Source organism: Ischnura elegans, chromosome 1 (assembly GCF_921293095.1).
Source record: "Ischnura elegans chromosome 1, ioIscEleg1.1, whole genome shotgun sequence".
In the NCBI taxonomy this organism is placed as follows: Eukaryota; Metazoa; Arthropoda; class Insecta; order Odonata; family Coenagrionidae; genus Ischnura; species Ischnura elegans.
Window position 1 is genome coordinate 136,557,441 of NC_060246.1, and position 25,719 is coordinate 136,583,159.

At 38.9% G+C, this 25,719-nt stretch overlaps 1 protein-coding gene across 2 annotated transcripts in view; it reads left to right on the forward strand.

The window, feature by feature from the left end:
• Positions 1–8,791: 8,791 nt before the first annotated feature.
• The window catches only part of LOC124170590 (protein unc-50 homolog), a 59,912-nt gene continuing 42,984 nt past the window's right edge, over positions 8,792–25,719 (forward strand). The window contains exons 1-4 of one of the 2 annotated variants that reach the window (XM_046549403.1): positions 8,792–9,049; positions 9,143–9,271; positions 14,679–14,830; positions 20,876–20,941. In XM_046549403.1, coding sequence (XP_046405359.1) covers positions 9,183–9,271; positions 14,679–14,830; positions 20,876–20,941 — 307 coding nt within the window. In that variant the 5' untranslated portion in view covers positions 8,792–9,049; positions 9,143–9,182. The remainder of the gene's footprint in view (positions 9,050–9,142; positions 9,272–14,678; positions 14,831–20,875; positions 20,942–25,719) is intronic. The other variant, XM_046549398.1, reaches the window with a different exon arrangement.

Sequence of the window (25,719 nt, forward strand, 5' to 3'; positions counted from 1 at the left end):
GTGTAAGACAAAACTCCGTTTAAAAAGATATTGGCTATGTCCAAAACCTTAAGGTAAAAAATAAAAGCAATGGATGAATCCAGCTTTTATTTTGATTGTATCAAGCAATCTGATAAAAATTTGACGATTTTAGAGAAATATCATAAAACGATAACATTAATAGGATAATAAACTGAAATGTGAACATGGAGTTTTCATTGTGCTAGTCAACCATCCAATTGTAGATATGGTTTCGATTGCCAAGCTCTTCTTCTTTTGAAGCTCCTGCAACATTACACTTTCTAGGTCTTCCAGTTTAGAATTTTTAAATTCGTTATAACGCACACCTGGAATTTTCTAGTACACGCTGCGCGGACAATAGTGCGCGGACACAGAGTCGGGAAAAAGGATGTCTAGGGAAATAAATAATCAACAACGGCTCGAAACTAAGAGGGCGGGGGAGGCTTGTCGGAAAAGACAGTCGATATGTGTACTACCACCACTCACTTGGTCACCCTTCTAAACCTTTGGCTGGGGACATTAGTTTTCCTATTACTCCAAAACATACCTCTATGACCTTTGACCCCCATTATGACCCTCGGTGGTAAAAAAATACACAATATGGATCTACGAACAGCAAAACTGACTTGGGCACACTTTAAAACCCATGGTTCCACACTTATGCTGTCATATTGGCCCGAGGTTTAACTCTATGACCTTTGACCCCCATTGTGACCCTCAACAGCAAAAGTCTATGAGCGGATCATTGAACTGCCTGACCGACTTTGGCACCCTCCAAAACCTATCGTTTGACACGTTGGTTGTCATGATTGCCCGAGGTTTAACCCTATGACCTTTGACCCCCATTGTGACCCTCGGAGGTCTAAAAATCCACACTACGGATCTATGAACTGCCTAACCGACTTTGGCACCCTTCAAAACCCATGGTTTGACACGTTGGTTGTCATGATGGCCCGACGTTAAACTCTATGACCTTTGACCCCCATTGTGACCCTCGGAGGTCAATTAGTGAATAATAAGGGTTTTTGGACTTTACCAATGACTTGGGCACCCTATAAAACCCATGGATCGACACCTTTGTTGGTATACTATTCTTTTTGCCACCTTTGTGACCTTGACGGTGACCTTACTGGGTCAACAGTTGAATTTTCGTGAATAAAAGTATTATTTTCGGGTTTCTCGTGTCCGAAAACCTAAGAATAGTCATCTTGGTCAATGAAATTCAGACTTTTTTCTATCTCGATTTTTTAAACATTGAAATTAAGGCAAGTTGAGATTTTTGGTTTGGACCCACATTGTGAGGTCAAAAGGTCAAAATTGTAAAAATTTTTTTACACTCAACAAAACTTAGGACTTTTTCCCATAAGTACATATGCTAATTTTAATGAACATTGCTCCATGCAAAGTTACTAAATTTACAGGTCAAAAATGACACACGACCCTTGGGACAGTCTGTATTTTCAAAGCCCGGCGAAGAATGAAAACGACCATAATTTCTATTTAAAAAGTTGCAGAACTGTAATTTTTTGAAGCAACTAATTTGGTTTTTGCGTATTTTCCTCCCAGCCATATTAATCTAAGTTTAAATTATATTGCGGAAGTAGCAAGGAAAACAGTGTTTTGAGAGTTACAGGAAGGAAGTGTGGACACGGAATCAACTCGCACACCTTCCCATTTCATCACTTCATCAGGAAATTATGGCGTCTGAATACACGAATTTATCTTTTTTTTAAATCTTATCATCATTATTTTCATAAATCGGCCTTCAATTTAAAATTCGGCTTATAGTGTTCGATAGAGGGTAAATTCAAGAACTCGCTGCGGTAAGCAGTTAGGCCCGCGGAAAGGCTAGAATTTGAAATGGCGCTGGAAGTTGGGTCTACCGTGACGTCAAGCCAATGGGAGCCCGAGTCGCGAATGAGGCAACCTTTACTTTAAGAACCTTGCGTGAGACTTAAGATAAAGGTGGGTGGTGAAAAACTTGAGCAGGTTGAGCAGTTCAACTATTTAGGCAGTACATTAGAGGAAAACGGATACAGTAGTAAGGATATTAGGAAGAGAATTGCATTAACAAAGGAGGCGTTCATGAACTGAAAGGAGCTTCTGGGAGGTTTGCTATGTAAGAATTTAAATAAAAGGTTAGTGAAGAGTCTGATCTGGAGTGTAGCACTTTACGGTGCAGGAACGTGGACACTTAGGAAGGAGGACAAGAGAAGATTGGAGGCATTCGAGATGTGGGTGTGGAGAAGAATGGAGAGGGTGAAATGGACGGAGAGGAGGAGGAATGACGAAGTGCTGGACATAGTTGGTGAGGAAAGGCAGCTTTTAGATGAGATACGGAGGAGACAGAAGGTGTGGATGGAGTGAGTACTTAGTGGGGATGGGATGTTGAAAACAGTGTTAGAGGGAAGAATGTTAGGTAAACGAGGGAGCGGAAGGAAAAGAATAGGATTTTTAGATAGAATGAAAGGTAGTAGGTCTTATTGAGCACTGAAGAGGGAAGTGCATGATGTAAGGGGAGGCTCCCGGAATTCTTCTTGAGCACTCCATGGAAACCTATCTTAATTGGTAGAATACTTCAATAATAATAACACCTGATGTCAGGTATAGCTGTCGCGGAATTTTCAACGCAAACGAGTGGACATTGGTTCTGGCCGACGCAAGGGAAGGGAAGTGACTGCTGAGGTAGCAATTGCCTGATGCATTCAGGCCTGGCCTGGGACCCAGCTTAGCGAGTCCTTAGGGCCACTCCCCATGCAAAAAGCCCGACCCTTCCACTAACACATGATCATCCTCACTGCAGAAATTGGTTGCAAAGTGATTATACTGTCAATAGTTTTTTTCAATTACATATTTTGTTGCATATTACAATTTTTTTATACTTTGAAATGAAACCTTTGTTTTCTTCTGTGCATAAGCAATTTTTAAACAAAATTTTGGTGTTAAAAATAATGAACTTCCGGAATGATACTATTTTTATCTTATTACCTTTTATTTACTAACTTTGTTGCTATTAAAGCTAGAAATCCGTTTAAAATTCCACAGTACCTAAAAAAATGTTAGCAATTCTTTTATAAGAATAAATTATTGGAAATCAAATATGTACTATGTTTGATTGAAAAAGAAACCCTGGTATCGCAATAAGTTGACCATGGATTCATGCTATGACAGGGTTAGAGGGTGTAGTCCAGTGGCTGGGATAAGGGACAGGTGCAAGGTCCATATATAGGGTCTAAGGTCCAAATAAAAGGGCCATGGACAGGTGCCCCATTGAGCTGGGTCCCAAATCTGAGGGATGAAAATACCCAGGCAACTCACCCCCAAAAATGAGCTCCGTACAGAGAGGTTTAAAATATTCTCATGCTACTCGTAGCACGGAAAACGTTTTCCAACTGTAGGCGCCGATAGGAAAGGGTTAAAACCCTCTACTTAGAACCCTATTTTTCAAGAATTTTCCCCCTGATTTTGAACCCCCCCAAACAAAATTCCTGGCTACCGCACTGATGGAAGGAATATCTGGAAGATTTGTCAAAGGGAGCAGCCTCAGAACAAATGCTATCAAAAACGAGAGGGAAGTGGATGAAGATGACCTGGGAGCCCCAATTTTAAGATCAGAATTTGATGCAGCTGTAAGAGACCTTAATTAAAAGATAAAACAATCATTTGGAATTGACTATTGTGGTGCCCCTGGGCAAGTCACCAGCAGACGATTTACGAGCTCACCAATAGAGGGACGAGGAGTGCCACGTAAGGGGTGCGAAAAGGACAGTTAGTTTTCAACTAGAGCTAGGCAACAAGGGTCATGCGTGCATGCCACCTGAGTGAATATTGGCTGTGTTACAGAGTGCTGTGTACATGATTGTTTTTTTTTTTTTTTTTTTTTTTTTTTTTTTTGGGAGTCACAATAAACTCCCGTTAAATTACATCGGTGTGGAGTCTTGTCATTGCTTAATCATCCATACTTTGAGTCTTACAACAATATTCCCATTGAGTTAATTAAAAATACAGGATAAAAGGCATTGAATCAGCTGTACAAAATCATAAGTGAAATGAATTTGACAGGTGAGATACCAAAGAACTTCGATGGGAATATTATAATCCCAATTGCAATTAGGAAAGGAGAGGAAAACTTCAAAGAATTTAGGACCATAGACCTGACAATCATAGGCAGATTTGGGGGAGGGGGGCATGGAGGCAAGATTTTTAATACAGCTATCATTGCATTTGTTTTATTTTGTGTATGTATTATATGGAGCCTCAATAATTTAAGTTAATGTTATAGTAACTTTCATATAAAAATAAAGAGAATCCTTTCTACAGTAATTTTTGTATTTTGTTTTTAATCTCAAATATGAGTTGTGCCCTCTGCCCCCCAGAAAAAAATCCTGGATCCACCCCTAGAAAAGGCATTTGACTACGTGGATTGGAGAACAATGCTTAGAATCCTAAAAGAAATTGGGGTTCTTTACAATGACAGAAGAATCATCCACAGTTTATATAAAAACCAAGTAGCGGTGATAAAATCAGGGCCCAGCTGTGAAGAAGCAATAATTAGGAAAGGAGTGAGACAAGGCTGTGCATTTTCACCCGCAATTTTCAACGTTTACATTGAGAAAGCCATAAATGAAATAAAAAAAAGGCATTGGGAGTGAATATCCATGGAGAAAAAATTAGCATGCTAACATTTGCTGATGACATAGCCATTATAGAAGAAACAGAGAAGGATTTGAAAAATATTCCGGTTAATATGGGTATAGGTCAATGGGTAAATATCAACTGAAAATAAGCACGAAGAAAACCAAGATATTCATAGTATGCAGCAGAAGACAAGAAGTCAAGACTAACATTAAAATAGGAAGGCAAAAACTGATAGAGGTGGATGAATCGGGTATTTGGGAAGTAAGATAACTATAGTGATGAGAGGAGCGAGAAAGAAATTATCAGCAGAATAGCCCAGGCAAAGAGAGCATCCCACCAAAAGAAAGACCTGCTTACTGCGGGAAACTTAAACATGAAAGTAAAGAAACAATTTTTGAGAACTGACATTTGGAGTATGCTTCTATACAGATGTATGCATTGTATACTTCTCTATGGAGTAGGCTCTATACGGATGTTAGGGTTCTCACATAGTGAGGAGGTAAGAGGGGGAGGTGGAGATAGAGGTTGTGATACTTCGAGGCAACACAAATGCATTGTGTGTTATGGGCGTGCATATAGTGACTCAGGTAAAAATTTCTCCCTTGAAACTTAACTGAAACTGGGCTGAAACAACCTTGAAACTCACTTCCTTGCTTCTACGCTGAAACTGCATTGAAATTGAAACAAAACCAGTGGAGTTTGGAAAAGGGATGGCAGTGCAGTGGCCGTGCACTTAAGTTCTCCAGGTACCCCAATGAAACTCCCTTGGCTGACTAAACTGTAACTCCCTTGGGTAGCTAGATTAAAACTCCCTTGGCTATACTAGCTAGACTGAAACTCCCTTGGCTAATAGCTATACTGAAACTCCTTTGGCTTTCTAGACTGAAACTCCCTTGTCTTCTGAGCTGTAACTCCCTTGTTTGGATGAATACAATTCCCCAGCCCAATCCATTGAAATTCCCTAGTCAAATCATATGAAACACCATAAATTAATAACTTGTACAATCTAGCCAACAGTGGATGATCACATGATAGGTTTCTCCCACAATTTTGCATGCATGATAAAAGATAAAGAGTAGTTCAGCCTCTGTTTTCTTCGAATGAAAAAAGAAAATGAACACTCCCGTAAGTGACGGTTACCCAGCACAAACTCAGACATTTTCATGCAACAATAAGGATATGATGCTAAAAAAACTCACCATTGTTGTCGAGTATTTTGTTTACCAAATGTCTAAGCTTGATTCGTGACATTTCTAATAAGTCAAAATCAACCAGTAATTACTGCTAGAGCCATCTGTTAACAAACAGCGGGAACTCAGTTGCACACCTAATATGTAGTTCACAGCAACACACACTACCCTCCACCCCAATTCCACCCCAACCAAATAATGAAGACAGTGCTTCAGGTAGACCCACTTAGATTAATCCAAGGAATAATGGTTCCAAACATTATGATGGCCTCATCCAATCCAACATTTTGCCTATTTTCCTACCGCATGGAAATATTATGTATATTGTGACCTCTCGTCACGGGTCAACGGGAGAGTGGGAGGGATTGGGGGTGTATAAGAAAAGAGGAAGGGATTTTTTTTCGGGAGAGAAAGGGGATGGGGTGTGCGAGAAGGGAAAGGAATGTATGAGTGACCTTTTGGTGATTGGTGCACTTGAAAGAACGAGAGCTTCTTGCAAATCCTAAGTTGAGTACAAAATTAATGAGAACAGCAAATAATCGTAAATACATAATCATACATAAGATTGCCGCATCCTTGCCGGCATACGTGAGAATCGATTGAATATAACATCAAAAGAAAACTGAGCAAACACAAGTGAAACAACTAATTCTCGCCCGATTGATTTCATCAGTTCATCTTGCACCATCTGATCAAATAGTTAAATGATAATATAATCAAAAGAAAAACATACCCTGTCCTTACAAACTAACACACGCATACACACTCGCACACTGGGGAGGGGGGTAATAGGGGGAATCAGAACACAATAAAGATCGGGGGGGGAAACAGCTTTTCTGTACTGAATGGGGGGAATGATTTTGGGGTTCAGTTTGGGGTTTGTAGACGACACTGGTCCGGAATCTTCTTAACTTGATTTGGGGCAGGGGCAGTAGTACTTATCTCATCTGGGTCGCGTCAATGCTGAGGGCTGAGTTTCTGCCTTTTGCTGCTCTTGGTGAGGGCTGTTGCCTTCCGCTGTGTCTCCTTGATGGGGTAGAGCGGGACGGCTTTCCTTCGGCGACGGAAAATTACCGGTCAGTCTCCTTTCTCCTGTAGCGCTTCAATTTAGCCCGTCCACCCACGCCACATCCCGATAAACCTCCTCCGACTGCATATTTCGCCAGCAACACTTAAAAAAAAAACCAGGCCGACTTCTTCCTTTAGTTTGGCAATCTTACGTCCAGCGTGACCGCGAGAGCCGACTCGTTCTCCTCCCGGCAGCCAAAATCACAGGGTTTTTATCCCCAAAAGTCCCCAAAAAGGGGTGGTGTACCTGGGGTGGGGGCAGTGGGAGGGTTCGTAAATGGGTGCTCTCTCGAGTCATAACACCATGAGGGGGGAGGGAATGTCTTAGTTCGTTTCACAACACGGGGACTTGGGAAGCCGGGAATTGAAGGTGGGGGAGGGAAAAATGAATCACGCTCACATCGTTCACTCGCACAAAGGAACAATCCACACACACACAAAAAAAATAAACCTCTGCTTGACCATGAGGTAAGGCTCTCCCTCTCTCAAAGTGTCCATTCAACCTGTAATGTCACTTGCCAAATGGCGACAGTTATAATATCGAACCGCCATTTACAGGAGGACCACAGGACACACATGTAATCTATGCGTGTAGTAAAACACCGAAATGGTATAATGCCTACATTTAAGTTTGGTTCAGGGACTCTAAGGGCACACGACCACTTTCAAAGACAAACGAGTTTGTCTTTTGAGCGGAGTGTCACAAGGTATATCGGGAGGCTTCTCCGTGATTGGTGCATTCAAGACCCATTTCATGTGACATCCTAATGCTTTCCTGAAATTTGCCAGAGAAATACTTAAGTTGCAAATACAGATGGTGATATTCTCCTAGATCTTGTCGCGCTTGATTTATGGGATGAGCACTCAATTCGCCATTACTTAACGACCAATCAGCCACCACTTACATGCTGATGACATGTCATCATCATCACCACTACTATCGCTTAACATTGTAAAAATGCTACAATTAACCAAATTACCATTATACTTGATGCCACTAGGTGAAAGACTGGCTCATGGTCGAGACTATGGGAAAGCTGTGTGTGCAAACCTCTTTACTATATGATACTACCTCTACCTCCCCCTCAATCTCCATCTCTACCTCTATCTCCACCTCCACCTCGACCTCCTCACTACGCGAGTACTTAGGCATGGACAATGACAGCAGTGGAGAAAGCAAGAAGAGAGGCCTTCAAAATGTGGTGCTACAGAAGAATGATGAGGATCAAATGGATCGACCGAGTTAGTAATGAGGAAGTCCTGAGAAGAGTAGGAGAGGAGAGATCCTCATGAAGACCTCAATTAGAAGACGAAACAACCTTATAAGGTCATATGGGCCACTTCTTGAGACATAATTACCCGATGAAGACGATCGTCGAGGGATGAGTGGATGAGAAGAACAGAAAAGGAAGATCTATAACAAAATATATGGAACAGGTAAAGAAGCATGTGAAAGAGAAGAAATATGTACATTTTATGTTATATGGTCTATTTACAGCAATAAATAAGAAATTACAAACATGTATACATTTACCAAGGACTTTTCTTTGCATTTACCTTTCTGATACTCTATATCGCAGAGTGCAAACTAATAGGGGGTAGTGGGTGCCAACCAGAGGACATTCTACCCTATATATTATTTAAATTGATTGTAAATAAAAAATTTAATGTTTTATTAAAATTTATGGTTCACATTTAATTTTCCAAAACTCATTATTTTTTAATTAAATGGTGGCCTTGATAGGCATAGCCAGGATTGAAGGAGGTATTATATAAATAGTAAAAAGGAATTATTATATTCGTATTTTAAATTAAATTAATTTTTCCATTTAAATTCACGCGGTTCTTGACGTCATTTCCCTGTGCTGGATGAGGAACGGTGTGCGTAATTCTTCACAAGTTTCGTCATTCGTTTTTCCGAGTCGTTGGCGAAATTCTGATATTGAATAAACGTCAGTAATGTTGGTGATGTTTTTACATTGTGGTTTCCCGATTTTTAAGTTTTGCCTGAATATTTAAAATAGGGAGCGAGTTTGCCTCAAGTTTGACGTGGTAATATAGTGCGACGTTCTTCCTCCTTTGTATATAAACCGTGTTGTGTTTGTCATACTATGACAAAAATCGTGAAAAGGTGTGAAAATATTATTTTATTTGTGAGTAAAACTGTTTGAGTTGAATTTAAATGGTCTCCAGAGTAAGCATAAGTATTTTGGATACATCGAAAACGTTCTTTCTCTCATTATAAGGTAACGTTTTGATGTCACCAGTTCGTATCAATCGCAACAAATGTCGGTGTCTCCTCCAGCCCGCAGTCCTTCATCATTAAACAGTCAGTTTAGGAGGTCTTCCTATCTTCCTCCTCCTGCTACCTATCGGTAAGTTTAACCATGCACTAAGAAAGTCTGCAATGAAATTATTTATCTGGATTGCATTTCGATATGCGTATTATTCTGCCTCGGAGAGTTGTGTTACCTCGGAGTTGCGTTGAGCTTGTTTTACAGAGGGCATGTACTTGCACAATTGACGTACTTGCGAGAACGCAATTCTAAATGCGACGTGTATAGTGTCAAATTTTAGGAACGTATGCGAGAATGGATGAACGCGAGATGGCAAAATAGCCTGTGTTCTGATTCTGTTTATGCATTCGCGCAGTTGCATCTCAGGATGAGAAAAAATTGTAGTTCTGAATTGTGCAGTAACATGTCTTGTGTAAAAAAGATTTTAGAGAGTTACCCGTTGGTTGTGTTTTCTTATCACACATTATTTTGGAACACATCAGTGTTATTTTTCTCAGTTTTTCATTTGCTACTGATTTTTTATTTGGTACTATCAGCCTGATGTTTTGTGTGATAATACTGTTGGTGCTATGATAAAAATTTGAATAGTCTTTAATGCGTATGATGAAAGTCCAAATTATGTTATGGCATTATTAGAAAAGCGAATGTTATTGTTCGGTACAATTGACGGTTTTGGTTCTTGAAAAAAAAAAGGTTTTGGTTCTTGATTCAGAGTGTTCTACTAAGTTTTGCTAATTCAAGTACATGTGTACTATATATTTTTTTTTTTTAAATAGTCACGTCTTTGTTGTAATCAATTACAGATTTGTCAGAGGTAATATCACTCAGTATCAGTGAGGCATTATATTGAGGTATTCAAGAAGGCATTGAAACCGAGGGACTCGCGTAAAGTTGAGGTGGTGTGGTATGCATATTTACTTGATGAAGTCTTTACTTGAGTAATCGTTTCTTCTGGATGATTTCTCCAGCTCCCTCTCCAAAGCTATCGATATAAAGTATCTTCTTTCAGCTGTTATTTATGATGCAATGCATTCATCGAGTGAGAACCTTGCTGCACTCTTTAATATTCATTCTTGTCCTGACAATGAGTCATTGTGACACCATGGTCCTTTGATCATAGGGCGCAGTGTGGCTGGATGCAGCCAATCTTTTCATATTTAAATGGATGAGAATTTTGGTTTTTTGGCTAGGATTTTATGAATCTTAGGCGATTGTCTACTTGGAGTGAAATAATTCTTTTTTTTAAATGAGATGTTTGGTTTTGAATCACTGTATCAATTTTTCCAAGCCTGGTAAGTTCACGATAATGCATTATTATGAGTGTATTGGGGAGGTGTGAGTTGAGACAGGGAAAATCTTAAAGGTGGGAATGCAATTTTTTTTGGAGATAAGTGGATGATTAGAGGCATAATTGTTAGGTGGGTTGTATTCCAGTGTATTTTGCAATAGCTCTTCAATTGATGGTGGGTAAAATTGATGGTTTGAGACATGTGCGGGTGAAATTTCTTAATTATAAGTAAAAAACTTTGTGACTTTACTAAGGACTAGTTTTGTCGCTGTGTGACATCATGGTCACCTGACGAAACTGGTCGTTAGTAAAGTCACGTGTGAAATTTACAGCCTTTTACTTAATATGATGGCGGGTACCTTTGTTCTGATCCCACATGGAGGGTGTTCCTTATGTGGTGGCTCATGACTCTTGTCAAGGGTCAATAGGTATTTTTTGGGGTGTTTCAGTGTCATAGTAGTGAGGGTGTGGTTGTGGAAAGGTGGTGGTTTTTTATTGAGGAATTTTAGTTTTGGATAGGATACTGTGGGGATGGGTGTTCGAAACAATTTTTGTGGAAGGGTGGAAAGGGCTGGGAGGAATGTTGGGGTAGTTATTGTTGTCGAGGAGGGGAATCTTTTTTTTACTGTGAATAATTATGTATTGTTTGAAGGTGTCCAGTTTCCTTCCATTTTTCTTGATGTGTAGTTGGGAGTAGAGGATTTATTGGATCAAGGTGGAACTGATTGCCTGTCTCAAGGAGATATTAGGTGACCATACACCTATTTTCACTATATTTTGGTTCCTCTGTTTCTTGATACAAGTTCTGAAGCTTACAGTGAAACCTCTCACTTACAGACCTTAATCGTCTTAGGAAATGCCTTTAACTTGGAGGTGACCCATAGAAAACTCATTTTGCACTTTATTTTACTGCCCAAACATTCTGTGGGAATTTAATGCAGTTGTTAAGGACACCTCTCTTCTCTTAATAATAATAAAGACGAAGAAATATGTTGAGGAAGTAAATAAGATGGAAAACATCACTTAACTCAGTCTAAATTCATCATAAACTGGTAATGTTGTGGAAAAAATATCAGTCCACCTTTCCCATTTTTATGAATGTTCATTAGCACAATAACATTAACACCAATTACAAAATGGATGTTTTGTCAATGATAAATTAGATATGTAACAAATTTAATGAAACAAAAGTATGATGAATTTACAAAATCTGTTATGCTATTACAGGCGCTGATTGCATAAAATTTCTGAATGATCTTGGCATATAATTTGTGCACATTGTGAAGAGGATGTTCGTGTCTTTCTATCCCTTTTGTAGTTGCACTTACGACACTTATTTTCCTAGGTTGCTAAGATTGTCAAGGAGTGTGTCACATTTTATTTTTCACGATGTAAATTCTTCCGATGGTTGATTTTCTCTTGGATTCCATGAGATTCATGAGATACCACTTTTTTAGGAAATCCTGTAGGCTATATGGCATTTACAGACGTGAGCTCGGGTGGAATCCCTCGTTTATTTTACCTCATGATCTCTACAATCGCTAAACCTTTGGAAAGTAGTGGGCTACCTACTTATGTTTCTGGCTGATTAGTCCCTTAATCATACCTGCAACTAATCTTTTCCCTTGATTGACCTCTCGACTTTTATGAGATTCTCTACCTGTATATACTTGGACATTCCACTTGAATGAATCACTACTACGACTTGCAGCCAAAATTTTTATTACATACTTTCCTGGTTTTGATGATACAAACTTTCTAAAGGTACAGCGCCCACGGAACATCAATAACTGTTCGTCAACTGTCATGCAGGATCCTGGCACGAATGCATATTTCAAATATTCATACCGCCCATCAAATATCTCTCTAATAGTCTGCAACTTGTCTTCGCCTCTGCTTTTCCTCATTTCTGTCGCATTATCAAATCAAATAACCCGCAGTATTACTTTTGACTCCATAATACTGTTGAATATTGGTCGCCCGTCTAGTTTACTCCAAAGTTGTGAAAAATTTTCATTTTTGACTTGTAAAAATGATATATATTAGCAATGCCAGAACCTTATTTATTTCAAAGTTATCTTCTTCATTCTACAAAGCTTGAAAAACTATATAACTTTCAATGGTGGTCCATTTTCTAACAACATCAAAGATGTTAGGATGCAAAATTAGCAAAAGAGCAGAAGACAGAATAAAAATTCCGCACGGCGCACGGGATATGACGCAAAATATTATGCCTTCGCATTCTACCCTTTTTAGTGGCATGAGGTTTCGTTTTCCACTCCTCTTTCAGATTGCGTGAAATAAAAATTTCTCCCTGTAGGAATTCCCCTTTGTGTTTCTATCATCTCCTCAGAAAGATGAAGAAAAATCGCCCAAGGTTCAGTTCTTCTCCATCCTTATTCAACATTTTAGGCTTCATCTCCACCGGAGTCACTACTACCCTCCTCCTGTTAGCGCTGTATATTTAGATGCTGAACACGTTGTTCTGCAGTCTTTAGATGAATGCACTCCAAATGTGTGTCACTATTAGCAAGCCTGTGAATAAAGTGACAATGAAATTTATCAATTTTACATTCCAAACTTTACTTGGTATAAATGGAAGATAACATAGTTCGTGCTACTCCTTAGTTGTAAATTCAGGTAAAAATTAGAAAAGCACTGTCTCGTATTATGTTTCTGATATCATCAAGCAATTCAAAGAGTTCAATAGTTTTGCTAGAACAGCTAATTTTTTCAATAATTATAAACAATCCTTTTTTCTTATTACCTCAAAAATATCTTGATAGTTATTTTTACTGTAATATCCAAATGGCGACGCCGACTTCTTAGCTCCTCAACTACACAGTATATCAATAGTCACTCTATGAATTCATTCACATCAATACCTCACTACACAAAATTTGGTACCACCAAGCATCCTGTAAAGATAGGAATAATGACATTGCTGTATATCATAGTAGTTGAAAATCAATACACCACTTCATCTAACTAATCCATCTGAGGAGTAAACGATTTGGTAAATGAGGTAAATGCTGAAGAAGTACATTAGAATGAAGGAATATAGACTTTTATATAATCCATAAAGTTTTGTACCTACCATGCATGGTATCAAAATGTAATGATAGAATTCAAATTCTTAGTTTTCTTCAGTTAGATAGTTGGAATAACAGCAAATGTCGGTAGGCAGCGAGACCACTCCAGCTTGCAAGCGTAGCTTCTGACTGTCCACCACGGAAGCACCGCAGACGCTAGATGAACGGTCTCACATATAAAACTAACAGATCATGGGGCTGAATGTTGATCATTCACAATGTGTGTGCGTCAAACCAGAGAAAGTTACAAAAACTACCCATTACGAAACGATGTGGATACATGTTTCTGACTGTGTCACTCTAAATGTGACATTGGAAGAGCATACGAAAGGCTTCAAGCCAATCCATTAAAAATGCCCACTAATTGGTAATAACTATCGCCTACGGCTTTGTTTATGTCTCCATAAACATTGAATCTCCCAAAAATACAAAGTAAATAAGAAAATTGCTGATAAGTTGAAATGAATTACCCATAGCATTGAAAATAGTCGACTGGGTCCAATGGACCCAGTCCGCCCACTATGTAACTTTGTAATATACTATAAAATGTAATGAGCCCATTCTCGTTATTTCTTGCTAAGTTTTAGAGGACATATATTTAGGAAAAGTCACGGCGTCAAAATCAGTTCCGTGCATTTTTTACATAATTATAAACTTTCAAAACTACCAACTGGGTCCATTGGACCCAGCCCGTCGTTCTAGGGTTAATGAACACTACTTTTAGAGGAAAATAGCTTTCCATTTCTTGGAGATAGGTCAGAAAACCTTAGGCAATGGTGTACATCATCTAATGTACATCCTTCTGCCGGGAATTGAGTATTGGTGTTTATTCATGGTTGTCCCTAAACAGAGGTTTTACTGTAGTCCCGTTTGCCCTATACACTTTGATGGGCATTGGAGTGTGAAAATTTGAACGCTCCACTTTGTATCATCCTCATTAAAAGTCTTTATGGTGGTGAGAAATTTGAAATGTTTTCCTGTGTTAAGAAAGAAATGGGTTATTTTTGGCAGGAAATTGTTTTGCTAATTTATAAGAAATTGGTTTGTGGTGGGAAGTTTACACCATCAATTTTATATCAATCTTTATGTTATTGCTTTATTCCAGGCAAGACTGCATGTCTGCCGCAGCCAAACGCTACAAGTACCTTAGGCGTCTCTTCAAATTTCAGCAAATGGACTTTGAGAGTGCTGCATGGCAGATGCTACACTTAATTGTGGCGCCTCAGAAGGTATACCGAGATTTTCAGTATAGAAAACGTAAGTAATTTTGTCTCTGCGATGATCTCTTTTTATGAATATGATTTTCCACAAAGCCTCTGTTATTATTTAATGCTGTAGTATTTATTATGATTATATAAGGTTTTTTTTATCCCCTAAACGAATGTATTCCATAGAATCTAATTTTATACATTTGCTGTCGACAGTTTTTGAATCATCATCGTCATCACTGGTCAACAATCCTAGGATTGGTTTGATGCAGCTCTCCACTCAGTTCTCCTATCAGCTAATCTTTTCACTCCTACGTATTTCTTCTCTTTCACATCTCTCTTTACTTGTTCCATATATTTTGTTCGAGGTCTTCCTTTTCCATTCTTGCCTTCCACCTGTCCTTCGACGATTGTCTTCATCAGGCCATCATGTCTCAAGATGTGGCCTATAAGGTTGTTCCGTCTTCTTATTAAGGTTTTCATGAGGCTTCTCTTCTCTCCTACCCTTCTTAGGACTTCCTCGTTACTAACTCGGTCGATCCATTTGATTTTCATCATTCTTCTGTAGCACCACATTTCAAAGGCCTCTATCCTTGCTTTCTCTGCTGCGGTCATTGTCCATGCCTCACTTCCGTATAGGAGCATACTCCAGATGTAGGTTCTTATAAATTGTTTCTTTACATCCATATTTAAGTTTCCCGCTGTAAGCAGGTCTCTCTTTTGGTGGAATGCTCTCTTCGCCTGGGCTATTCTGCTGATAATTTCTTTCTTGCTTCTCCCGTCACTAGTTATCTTGCTTCCCAAATGACAGAATTCATCCACTTCTATCAGTTTTTGCCTCCCTATTTTAATGTTGGTCTTGACTTCTTCTCTTCTGCTGCATACTAGGATCTTGGTTTTCTTCGTGCTTATTTTCAGTTGATATCTACTCATTACCCTAACCATATTAACCAGAATATTTTTCAAATCCTTCTCTGTTTTTGCAATAATGGCTATGTCATCGGCAAATCTTAGCATGCTTATTTTTTCTCCATGGATATTCACTCCCAATGCCTTTTCTTTGATTTCCTTAATGGCTTTTTCAATGTAAACGTTGAAAATTACGGGTGACAATGTACAGCCTTGTCGCACTCCTTTCTTAATTCTTGCTTCTTCACAGCTGGGCCCTGATTTTATCACGGCTACTTGGTTTTTGTATAAACTGTGGATGATTCTTCTGTCATTATAAAGAACCCCAATTTCCTTTAGGATTCCAAGCATTGTGCTCCAATCCACGTTATCAAATGCTTTCTCTAAGTCCACAAACGCAACGAATGTTGGCTTGTTCTTTTCCATTCTCTTTTCTATGAGCAGTCTTAGGGCCAATATTGCTTCCCTTGTGCCTTTGTTTTTCCTGAATCCAAATTGGTCCTCATCCAAGTACTCTTCTGCTTTTCGTTCTATTCTTCTATAGATGATCCTTGTCAGTATCTTTGATGCATGTGTAGTAAGGCTTATGGTCCTAAAATCTTCGCACTTCTCCGCTCATTTCTTCTTAGGAATAGGGATTATAATGTTCCTCTCGAAATCCTTTGGTATCTCACCTGTCGTATACATTTCACTAATGATTTTGTATAGCTGGTTCAACGTCTTCTCTCCTGAATTTTTGATTAGTTCTGCAGGAATGTCATCAATGCCAGACGCTTTATTTATCCTGAGGTCTCTTACAGCTGCATCAAATTCCGATCTTAAAATTGGGGCTCCCATGTCATCGGCATCCACTTCCCTCTCGTTTTCGATAGCATTCGTTCTGAGGCGACTTCCTTTGTACAAATCTTCCAGATATTCCTTCCATCTCTTCCCTTTTTCTTCGTTTTCAATCAATAGTTCTCCATTTTTGTCCCTAAGGGTATTACATCTTACGCCCCTTTCCTTAAAGTGGTTCCTCACTATCCTATAAGCGGCCTCTACTTTTCCATGTTTAAGATTGTTTTGCACGTCTTCGCAAATGCTTTTCATCCACGTTTCTCTAGCCTTCCGCGCTTTACGACATATTTCGTTCCTTATCCTCTTGTAACGATTCTGTCCTTCCTCTGTTTTCGCAGCCTTGTATTTTCTTCTTTCTTCAATGAGATCTAATACTTCCTGCGTGATCCATGGTTTTTTCATAACGACTCTTCTTTTACCAAGAACTTCCTCAGCTGCCGCCTGCAGACCACTTCTAATGGTTTTCCAACTCTCTTCCATTGGTTTGTTGGTCGGATCCTCCCCTATTTTATTTTCTACAGCCTCTTTAAAAGCCAGTTGATGCTGAACCTCCCTCAATTTTTCAACCTGCCATATGTTTTTCACGGCTTTCTTCAACTTTTTAAATTTAAGGTGGCATTTCATCATAACTAGGTTATGGTCACTATCGATATCTGCCCCTGGATAGCTTTTGCAGTCCTTCACCTGGTTCCTGAATCTTTGTTTCACTAGAATGTAGTCGATTTGGAATCTTCTACGGTCTCCTGGCATTTTCCACGTGTATCTTCTTCGCAGGGGATTTTTGAATAAAGTGTTGGCAACCACTAGCCTGTGCTCCGTGCAGAATTCAAGTAGCCTTTCTCCTCTTTCATTTCGGTTACCCAACCCATATTTCCCAGTTATTATTCCGTCTTGACCTTCGCCGACGACAGCGTTCCAGTCCCCTAAAATAATAAGATTTTCTTCCCCTCTTACCTGCTTGATAACTTCCGCTATATCTTGGTAGACATCTTCTACTTCTTCGTCTTCATAATCTGACGTAGGCATGTAAACCTGTCCCACTACAGTAGCTACGGGTTTAGTATCTATCTTCACCATTACTATCCTTTCATTAAACTGCAGGTAGCTTTTAACACGCATCCCGGCGCTCTTTCTAAGCATTATGCCTACTCCAGCATTACCATTTAGCGATCCCGTGTGTATCATTCTGTAGCTTCCACTCCAGAAGTCTCCTTCCTGGGGCCACTTCATTTCGCTGATGCCTAATACATCGAGGTTCATTCTTCGCATCTCCACCTTCAAGTTCTCTAGCTTACCGCAGGTACGAAGTGATCTGACGTTCCATGTTCCTATCCGTAGCATTCTATCTCGTTTGACCGATGTACCCTCTCGAGTAGTCCCCGCCCGGAGATCCGAATGGGGGACTAGTTTACCTCCGGAATATTTTACCCGAGAGAATTCCATCATGTTATTATATAAATTGAGTGGAGTAGCCGTGACTCCTCGGGATGATAATGTGGTGGTTTCCCCTTGCCTTCCACATTGCAGTACTACAGCCGTTAAAGTAAATGTTACCACGCCAGTAGTGGAATGTGTGTCGCTGTACCGACCAGTATGGTCTCCACCTTTGCACATGTGAAGAAGAGCTGCTGCCCTCTCCCCCGGGTGATGAGAGGCATAATTATTGGCGGCCCCCAGTCGCCAAGTCACGGTATCTTCACAGGTTTTGGTATCTTTTAAATGGCCTACCTTACCCAAGGGTAGCCCAATACCCCCTCAGAATACCGCCGCTTTTTGTCCACGACTGCTTATTCGACGAGAGAACTCGCTTATCTCGCAGCTAACCTCTATATCTAAAGGTCGACCCACCATCCGCAACCCGGTGGACGCACTCGGTGGCTTTAAGCTCAGCCGCGAGAGTTTTTGAATAGGATATCAAAACTCAATGTTTAGTCGAAGAACATACGCATTTCTTTTTATTAATGGCTGAGATTTTGGAAACTGTGGATTCTGAATCACTCCTGTAAGTGTTACTGATCCCAGAAGACTACTGTGGTTGTTGAAAGTGTATGTGATGAAAATAGGTAAAAAGAACGGAATGCTAGGCCAAGAAGAATTTTCAGTCTCTGTGGCTACCTCCTGCCAGGTGACGTGCTTTTCATAGCACTTCCCTTACCTAGTGAACTTCTACACAATGTCACTTGCGTTGCCTGTGCTCTGGCAGCCCTTCTACATTCTTCTGTCTTCCATGTTCAAATTTTTGTGGACTTTACTTTAGAATGCAATTCTTTGTGACAATGTTCCATCATTTTCAGTTTATTGTAAACTGCATTTACTTGTCAGAATGTCAAAAATGAGGTTGACCTCACTCGAAGTGAAACCTTCTCTATCAGGCTTCAATGTCAAAAATAATGTTGCCAACTCACTCAGTAATTCAATCCAGAATTTGGATGGGGGAGGGGAGAGTGGAAAAACCAGAGGAGGTAAAAAGGTTGGAAATTGAAGGGTTTTTTCCAGGGTTAACAAACTTTGAACATAGAAATGAAAGCATTTGAATACACGTGGCGGTCTTCTTATCTTCAGGTGTTGTTTCCGAGGGCCATCGGTGAATGGTGTGGAAGGGGGTGGGGGGGAAAGACGTCTTCTGTGCCCGTAGGCTGCCGTGCGGATTAGTAGGGGGACGCGTTCTTCTGAGGGTGTGTAGGTGGGGGTGGGGAGCGGGGGGTCGGCGGTTAGGATACATTGTATGGTTCTTGTGGGATCTCATTCACGTCGAGTGGGCGACAGGAGGGGGGGAGGAGGGATTGTAACACTTCTGGGAAACGCACTATTGGAACTCAATGGAAAGCAAGGGCGATTTTGAAAGGTAGAGGTTGTCGTTGAGAAGGGAAACCTGGGAATGTTTACGTTGGTGGATCTCTAATTGTTCCAAGGCGTCTAATTTCCTCCCTTTGGTATTTTTATGGAGAACTTTGGTTGTGAAGTTTGGATTGTGGCCGCTCTCAATGATGTGTTTGGCCACCATCGAAGTTGGGTTACTATGGGCGATGCACTTCCTATGTTCATTGAATCTCGTGTTGAAATCTCTTCCTGTCTGACCTATATATCCTATATTGTTCCTAGAAGACTTATGTTTTGAGGTCCAATCAGTAATTTGATGAAGGCAAGAAAGAAAATGGTAGTGAATATATAATTTTCATTACACATCAGTTGCTGGATATTGTAGCCAATACTTTAATTAGTTATGCCATCTAAATGCAGTATATCATCATAGCAGCCTGAACGAATCAAAATATAAAACTGTTTGCTGTTATTGAATTCGTGTCCATGATTAAGGGAGGGGAAGTGTAGGGGCAGTAGCAAAAGCTGTCCCATGAAGGGAGTCACGCCAGCTCTTCACGCTCTTGAAAGGCCATGAGCCGCCTCTGACTTACGATCCTCCATGTTGTACTTTAAAAAGCCACTGATTAGCTGAACTTTCTTCTTCTACCTATTTCCCCCACACTCCAGCATCCTCAGCCATGTACATAACTGATTTCTCTATACTTCTGTGCCTTGCTAATGGCCCATTCATTGTGAAACCTAATTTGATTTTAAGAAATTGTTTAATTTGGATTGAAACCTAGTTATTTTTTAGTCCTGCACATCAAGTAATTTTACAAAGTTAAGGAGTATGCAAAAGTATAAATAGTTGCAATGTGTGAATCTTTCGTCATTTAACAAAATGGTCATAAATAAGGTTTGCCCTCTGGTGGGATGCCTTTTTTGATTTGCTTATGATACTGGTAGTGATTGAAAAGATACCCAACTCATTTTTCTCAAATCTTGATAAGTATTTGGGCTTTATTCCATAAAAATAGGTGTAATTTTGTTTTATTAGTGTGTGTAACTAAATAAAATGAGTGCCTGCAACAATATCATATTTTAGACTGCATTTTTATAGGTTTTGCAAAGCTCGAAATTGTGACAGTTAAAAAATATTCAGTTTACCTTCCTTGTTATTTATCACTTCATATCATGTTCATCACATTCATCAGTTTCCATTATGTTCTTAGGATTTATTTTAAGTACATCAACATTTTTTTCATGGATGGCTCTTAAATTCCCTGTGCTGAACCCAAGTATGCTGATAGGATAAGTTTTGATGTGAAGTTGCTTTAAAACACACTTCTTGGGTTTATTGACTGGAATTATTCCTTTTGTGACTTCTCACCTTCAATATGTGTAGTGCTGCATGTATTGGAAGGTCAGAAAGTATCTAAAAAATTAAAATAATTATAATTTTGAATTATTATTTTTAGCATGTATTATTTTTCCATCATAATTAGTCTACTCATCTCCTTATGACTTTTTGTCTGTTGTATTCCAGAAAACAAGGCTCAGTTCGCCAGGGATGATCCTGCTTTCTTGGTCCTGCTCAGCTTATGGCTCTGCAGTAAGTACAAATTTATTTTATGTGCCATATCTTATGGAGTAATAAGAATACAAATACACTTCCAGTTCATTAGGTAGTGGGTGAATTTTTCCCTGAGCCAAACTTAAATGTAGGCATTATACCATGTAGGTGTTTTACTTTACGTCTAGATTACGTGTGTGTGCTGAGGTCCTCTTGTAAATGGCGATTCCATATACATACATTGTATTACCATGCGGTAGGAAAATTGGCAAATTGTTGGATTGGATGAGGCCATCATAATGTTTGGAACCATTGTTCCTTGGACTCATCTAAGTGGGTTTACCTGAGGCACTGTCTGCCTTATTCGGTCAGGGTGGAATTGGGGTGAAGGGTAGTGTGTGTTCTGTGAACTATTATTTTGAAAAACTCCAATTTACACCCTGAAGTTTTATAAGGTGTTGATTTTACACATGCCAAATTCAGTAGAAGCTGGGATGAAACTCAAATTTCACAACAACCACCAGAAATAAATGGTTCCTTTTTCAAATTATTGGGATATGTATTTTGGTGGCAAACATTTACCTTACTTGTCTGAATATAGTCCCCCCTTTTTTTCCAAAAATGCCAATGGTAAAAGTAAAGAGGGGACCATATTCAGACGCATTTTTATAATTTTTCCCGAAACTGAAGCCTCGAAATTAAGGGGGGGACCATATTCAGAGGGGGACTATATTACGAGAAATACGGTATGTTTATGCTGTCAGGTATGGTTTCTTTTATTTTTGCTGGAATTACAATATGTTCAAATTAAGTTACTTGCATTAGTTTCATCCATGTTTTCACTGCCTCCTTTTCATGGAGAGAGAGAGGGAGAGCGAGAGAGAGAGTGTCTTACAATTCTTAAATTTTATGTAAAACAAAATCATGAGGTATAAAGGTAGTTATTAATGTTAATTGTGGTGAAACAGTGGTAAAACTCAGTTTTAATGGGCTCATTCAGCAATTGTTTCTTATCATCCATTTTGATTAAGTTTGAAATATATAGAGACATGAGCATTTCCTTCTTTGAAATCTTTTCCCTTATTCTTGAGTGATGTGAAGAATTATGGCTGTAACAATTTCCTAGAAAATTTGATGAGGTCATGCACTCCAGCAAATAGGGTCACTATGTGTCAACTACTCCTCAACCTAGCTTCTTGGCCTGATTAGTGGTTGTTTACCCTCTCATGAGCAAATCCTTTCTTCATTGTGCAGTGTTCTTTGAAGGAGGTAACTATCTGAAACTTCGATGACGTCATGCGTGTTGAACAGTGGAGAGCTGCTTCAGAGGTTTTTATTTTGTAAACATGGTAGGGTGGCTGAATGAGAAGAAATTTTTTGTCATTACTTTTTTTTTTCATTTTTTACATTTTGGGTCTGAGTGAATGACCTCATTGTCATAATACTTTCAGTCAGATATATTTTCTTCATCCCTGAAGATATAATTTTCATTTTTTCCTTTCATTTTTCAAAGTACATGCCCTGCTTTTGTCCCTCTCCTATGCATTAGTTTGGTCCTTTATTGCTTTATATGACTTTTTCTTGTGTGGCATTTCATATTAGTGATGGCATAAACAACTCTTTTTGACGATGACGGCAATTTAGGAGATTCTATTGTAACAAAATATTCTCTCTGAAACTACATGATCATGTTAATAATTCATAATTCATTTTCTTGATTAATCTTAGTTGTTTGTGTTAGAACAAATTTTCATTTTTGTCTCATACTATTTTCATAAATTTGCCGTTGCCGAAAACTTTTACTTGAGCATCTTCCACCATTTTTCTTTCGCCATGCCTGGAGCATGCAGGAAAGAGAATTGCAATAAGGGTCATATGAGATTATTTAGGGTAATACCAGAAAATGAATCAAGAGAATCTTTCAAGTGGTGTGAAAAGGTGAGCAATGGGCTACCCGCAAAAAGTGCCTTATCGATGGCTATGTTCTAACAACATAATATCTCAAAAATAGCAACTTTTCAGGAGAGCAAAAAAGATTAATTTCTTTTACTTGCACTTTTGTTCCTCAGGATTTTATTTTTCTTGTACATTCTACTGGAAACAATGTTCAATACTTTTTCATTTATTTTCCTCTCTCGCAAGAGCCTCTTTTCTCTATCTCATATCCCCCATTCTTAGGTTTTCACGAGTCTTATCTTTGCTTTCCTTGTAAAGGTAAATATTATCCTTAAATAATGCAAACCAAGATAGTAAATAATCTCTCCTTTTGAGTAATGTCTCCTTCCTTCATTGTAAACACTTTCCAGTATTATTAATGCTGTAGTTATTGAGCTAGTTACTGCCCACTTCTCTACCGATTCTCATGCTATGTTATTTACCCTCCTCCTTTCATAATTTTCTCTGTATTAATTTTCTAACTCTTAGATCATAGTCTAAAAACCATTGGTGTCTTACTTTCCAACCGGTCATCTAGTCTTTCACTGGTCATCTGTACATCTAACACAGTGCATGAAGGTCATCTTATGGATATTAATTAGCTATAATTAGCATCGTGGACCATTTTGCATGAAATTACAGTATAATTAGGTCAATAGCGGCGTTCGCCAGAAAAAATTGTGCAGAATCTGTTGAAATTAGCATTAAAATTTGGATTGGGTTAATCAATTTTGAATTAGCGTGAAATATTTGAAACACATAGTGTTGTAGTCATTCATTTCATTTGCTTTTCTTCCAATTTTTGTTAATGCAAACTGTGAGTCAGAGAAGAAAGTATATTGTGATGAAAATTTGCACATGTGTAATAATTTAATGGAGAAAGTAATCACCAGAAAGGTAACACAAGAACAGCTCAACTCAATTTCAAAACAATTTCTGCTGCAGTTTGCCGTTTCTTCCTCAGGAAAATGACAGATGGAGTATGGAACATAATTTTTTAAATGTCCGGAGCCACGAAGATAATTTTTCATTAATCGCTTAGTTTCTTTGTTTCATCTGTTGGTTACAATGTAAGTGATTTGTGAGCAATGGGCAGTGAATAGGGTGGTTTCCTATTATTTTTTTATTGCCTAAATCGAAAGATTATTACTCCTGGAGTACTTATTTCACGCCTTTATATTTTTAAGTGACGACATCTATTTTTAGCGATTAAATGAAAAGTGAAAATTTTCAAGCTCGCAAAAACACAATGGCTAAGTATGAATGCTGGGAAAACCCCATGTGACGTCATTCTGGTTCCCGCTGTCGGCATGTGACGTGACCTTGGGGCGAGGCTTTGAGCGCTGATATGATGCAGGCTGCTAGGAGGTAGCGCTTGGCTTAAATAAGGATTATTAATACCCTATCAAACGAAGGAAACTTTGAGATGTTAGGCAGTTTTTATAGGTGATTATTAAGACATGTTTCCCTGAGCTCTGTGCCTCATGCATGCATTGGTAATCTCAGACGATGTAAAACTCCTATTTACTTGTATAGAAACTAGGTTTCCGTGACGTCACGTGGAGTGGCATCGCATGGGTGCCAATCTGGCCTTTTTCGAATGAGGTTAAAATTGACCATTAACATTCGTCTAAACTGAGATTTCTAAAACCAAATAATTTGTATATTATGAATACTCTAATGGTGGGTAACGAATCGCAATCAATGCCTTTCTTTTTCTTTGATGAAGGAAACTACCCTAATCAAATTTTGTGGGAACAGTACTCTGAGGCAAGGGGAATGTTAATATGTACAAGCAGGACAGTGCCTGTGAAGACTCAATTCGTTTTTGTCCTCCCTCAAAACTTTGTTCTTATGGAGATTGACTTCATCTGCCTATTGTTACTGTCAACCCAACACTCATCCCAAAATAGAAAACTTTACTAATGGATTTGATTATTGAAATTTACTTTTTGAGTGATTGTAGAATCTGATCAATGGACTGCGACCAAAGTTAGTATGTACATACATATATAGATGCATCTCATGCTCTCTAACCCCATATTGATACATTTTGGGCGTATTCATTGTGCAGAGGCACATTGTAAAAAGTGGAAGCATGTAAATTGATTGATGCACTCCTGTCTTGTTAATCCGTATTGGAAGGCTTAATTGATCATTGCATTGAAAATTTACATTTCGTTCCATATTTTGCTGTGACAGTTTTCAAGATACTGTAATCAGAAAAAATAATGCTCAAGTAAAAAAATGTTTTAAAGAAGTTAATGGTTAAAAATGTCCAACTTCTTTTTGGAAATATGAGATGGATTATAACAGTAATTAACATTGCCAAGATTGAAAGTAAGAACAGTGCCTCTCACTTAGGGTACTGTAGTGTGCTTGATTGATGTAATTTTCTGTGTTCTCTTGAGTAAAGTAGTTGTAACAGGGCTCCCACCCATTCGTGAAAACCTTGAAACTGTGGATAAGCCGTGGATTCCTTCATAAAACCTTAAAAATCTCTCAAACTTGGTCGTAGAACTACAATTGATTGATCAAATAAAAAATCGATATCTTGATCATGTTTCAAGGCCAGTCGAGCGTAGACTATGTCCACACATTTATCTGCTCACGTATGTTCAAAGTGCAATTATCGGTCTGTCTGCCTTGACGACACATTTGCTTTAAGGCTGTGATTGGAAGACGGCTAATCAGAGTGTTCATTAATGCTGGAGAAAAATCAGACACTTCTTCACTTCCCTGCCACTCTGCTCCCTCCATTTTCTCACTCACAACCTTTTGCCAGCCCATAAATTTTGCTAACAATGGGTGATGTCTTAAGAGTTAGCACTTTTATTGCTATGTTTGGTCTCACTGTACCTGTCATGTTTGTGAAATGTTTA